Here is a 3624-nt window from a genome sequence, read left to right as displayed (position 1 = left end):
ATAATGTTAATGTATAAGTATTAATGTTAATAATGTTAATGTATAAGCAGTAACGAAGTATTTCTACTTCGTTACTGTACTTAAGTAGTTTTTTTGGATATCTGTACTTGACTTTACTACTTATATTTCTGTTGACTTTGACTTTTACTTCACTACATTTTGCAAAGAAAACTGATACTTTGACTCTGATACATTTCCCCTGAAACCTTCGTTACTCGCTACAAAATCAAATCTATCTTTAGAAACAACATGAATCATGAGACCAGCGTCGGGGACTGTGGTGGAACAGAGACTGCAACAAGCAGGTTTGGTGAATCAGTGGTCCTAGCTTGCAAGTTAAATCATTGGTTAATCACGTTAATGCGCAATTGCAAACAAGTGCTCTCAAAGCCGCGGTGTTTAGATTCCCAGTGATGCCCAGGATGCTATATGCTATAGCTAGCGAGACTACATGAGCAGAATTCCACTCTACGATGACTGATTTCATGACGGAAGCAGAAATGGAAGCACCTGCTGCTCCCTCAACAAACTACGGTGGTGACGAAGACCAACACCCGAGGATCGCTAGTGAGTTAGTGAGCTGAGGAAGTGTTGACAGTTGTGAGATTGTGTTGATTTGAGTCATCTTAGCTATAATCATTGCAGCACTAGTTGGCTAACGTTAGCTAACTTAACGTTAGCTAGCCACCACACCGTAGGATTGACAGGAGCCGCGAGAGCGCAGCATTAGGGTTAGTATTAGTGTTAGCATTAGTGTTAGCATTAGTGTTAGCATTAGGGAAATCCTTCCCAGCTGTGCGCAAGCTGTGTGTGAAGCTGAACACACATCTACCTGCCTCAGCGGCCTGTGAAAGGCTGTTTAGCATCAGGACTAGTCTTCAGCCCAAGAAGAGCGAGACGGAATTCTCGCAATTTTGAAAACCAACTTCTTTTGAAGATGAACAGGACATTTTTCTGCTTTAGCATTGATCACGTTTTGATATTTGAGTCATTTTGTGGATGATCAGATGGAGTTATGATGGTAGCAGTCGCCCAATTGCAGATTCAGCTTGAGCAAAACCTTTGCCTGTTGTGTTCAAATCAGGCCCATAGGAGTTTACAAGGCAGGTGTCCTTTCTCACAACACTGACCTGATGCATCAAGTGGATATTTGTTGCTGAACACAATATGATGCCTTTGCCCTCTACATCCTCTAGTCAGAATGAGCATACTTATAAACGCACTGTTACAACTCCTTCATAGTGTCATATTGCTTTTCGGAGAATTCTGATGATAAGTTCATAGTAGATGCAAAAGTATACTTATGTACAATATATTATGTTGAACATTGTTGCTCCTGGATGGATCACAGCCAACCCAATTATGTTCAACACAGCTCCATGTCCTTGGTCATGGTGCCACAGCACTTAAAAGAATAAACTTCATAATGCTGACCCTTTGCTTTTTTATTAACAGCATTTACTTGTACTTTTACTTTCAATACTTAAGTACATTTAATATCAGAAAATTACTTTTGATAATTAAGTACAATAAATATCAGATACTTTAAGACTTTTACTCAAGTAGTATTCTAATAGGTGACTTTTACTGGAGTAGTTTTCCAGTAAGGCATCTTTACTTTTACTCAAGTATGGCTTTTGAGTACTTTATACAGCACTGTGTATAAGTATTAGTGTTAATAATGTTAATGTATTACTAATATGTTTAATGTTTATGTATTAGTAATGATGTTTTACTAATAATGTTAATAGCTCTTATGTATTAGTAATATTGTTAGTTGTTTATTGTGTGGTATTAGTACTTTTAGGATGTGAGTACATAAATAAATCAGTTTCACTCACATGTTTTTAGAACTCTCTTTATTTGACATCTGAAGATGAGAAGTTTTCCTCAAGAGTTCTGATTCAAACAGTAAACATGACTTATGATATTTAAACATCCTTCAGTATAAATATAAACAGATTCAATCACGATGAACAAATACAGTAGATGTGATTATATTAATAATACTGCCCTTCCTCTTTATATAAAGTTACGTCATCAATAGAAACATGTGCATCACATATACAAACAGCTGAACGAGCTTTAGTTTGATAGACAATCTGAACGAAAGAGACATGTCCTCACTTCGCTGCAGGAAACCAGTTCTCATGACTCATCAGAGTTTATTAAAGGCTCGTGAACATCAGTTTGTGTCGCTGTATGAACATAATCATAAAAGTTTTCTTTTAGTTGTGACACGAGCATTTGCACTCGGATATGACCGGATACTGAACAGGTATCCAGGCGCACTTCAGACCCCCCTTCTTCTGCAGGCAGCGCCATCGCAGGATCGTAAAATGCGCGGATTTGGCAGCTTTGCAGAACATCCCTTCAGGGATCGAACAAGACCGCTTATTGTAGCAGCTCCCCACCTTCAGGTAGCGCGGCCAGAATCTGCTGCCCAGGTCGTTCCATGCGTAAACAACCGGGCAGCCGGTGTACGACCACAGCCACAGTTGCAGCCTTCTCCGCAGTTTTTTACTCGGCTTCTGCTTCTTGCCGTGCTGGACCTCGAACTCCATGGCCCGGATGTCTTTGGGCATCGCTCCGGAGAGCTTCTGCCGCGGGTCCGCCTCGCTCGCGTCCTCGTTCCCCGCGTACTTGTCCTCCCGCGGGGACAGGGACATGGACTGCGGGTCGAAGTGGCTGCCCAGAGTGCTCCTGAGCTCCGTCTCGTTCAGGTCCTTCTCCCTCGGGTCCAGCACCGGATCCGGGTCCTCCTTTAGGTCCACTATGGGCATAGTGTCACTGGGAATGGGCCGGAGGAGATAGTAGTGTTGGCACATGCCCTCCTCGACCCTGAAGCCCAGAGAGAGAACGAGCAGAAACACGGCCCACAAGTAGCACGAGCTATCCATGTGTGCGGGTCTCAATACTATTAATAATAATAATAATAATAATAATCTCAGGTATTAATCCTCCAGAAGAAACACGAATGCGCCCCGGGGTTTCCCTCGGAGCGTCTGAGGGAAGATATCCAAGTCTGAGCTGAGCGCGCGCAGCAGACCGGGGGAGGAACCGCGCGACGCGCTCCAAAAGTTCTCAGCAACTTCCAGACAGAGAGAGAGAGAGAGAGAGACACAGAGAGAGAGAGACAGACAGAGTCCTCCTCTAGTCCTCCGGTCCTCCTCTAGTCCTCCTCTAGTCCTCTGGTCATCTAGTCCTCCGGTCCTCCTCTAGTCCTCTGGTCATCTAGTCCTCCTCTGGTCCTCCTTTAGTCCTCTAGTCCTCCTCTAGTCCTCTGGTCATCTAGTCCTCCTCTGGTCCTCCTCTACTCCTTTGGTCCTCTAGTCCTCCTCTGGTCCTCCTCTAGTCCTCGAATCCTCCTCTAGTCCTCCTCTGGTCCTCTAGTCCTCTAATCCTCCTCTAGTCCTCTAGTCCTCCTCTAGTCCTCTGGTCCTCTAGTCCTCCTCCGGTCCTGCTGCAGCCGATCTGAAGACACGTCTGACTGAATGTCCCCCCCATCCCGCAGCACACACACATTTGACTATTCATAATTATTATATATGAATAATATGAATATTATGTTGATTAGAGGTAGAGTAGGTAGTATTATGTATACTAGTAGTAGTACTGGTATAT

The 3624-nt window shown here is 43.5% G+C and overlaps 1 protein-coding gene across 1 annotated transcript; it reads right to left on the bottom strand.

Annotated features, from left to right (window-relative positions):
• Nucleotides 1-2228: 2228 nt before the first annotated feature.
• On the bottom strand, nt 2229-2900 carry nog3 (noggin 3). Its single transcript, XM_031840142.1, has one exon. It carries the CDS (start codon nt 2898-2900, stop codon nt 2229-2231), a length of 672 nt encoding a protein of 223 aa, XP_031696002.1.
• Between the last annotated feature and the right edge of the window lie 724 nt (nt 2901-3624).

The sequence above is a fragment of the Anarrhichthys ocellatus genome, unplaced genomic scaffold (assembly GCF_004355925.1).
Source record: "Anarrhichthys ocellatus isolate YVR2014 unplaced genomic scaffold, GSC_Weel_1.0 scaffold2358, whole genome shotgun sequence".
Taxonomy (NCBI): domain Eukaryota; kingdom Metazoa; phylum Chordata; class Actinopteri; order Perciformes; family Anarhichadidae; genus Anarrhichthys; species Anarrhichthys ocellatus.
The sequence above is the reverse complement of the archived record's forward strand: the minus strand, read 5'-3'. Positions and strand labels throughout refer to the sequence as shown.

Excerpts from the sequence above, each read along its gene's own strand:
- nog3 (XM_031840142.1), bottom strand. The coding sequence starts at position 2,900 with ATGGATAGCTCGTGCTACTTGTGGGCCGTGTTTCTGCTCGTTCTCTCT.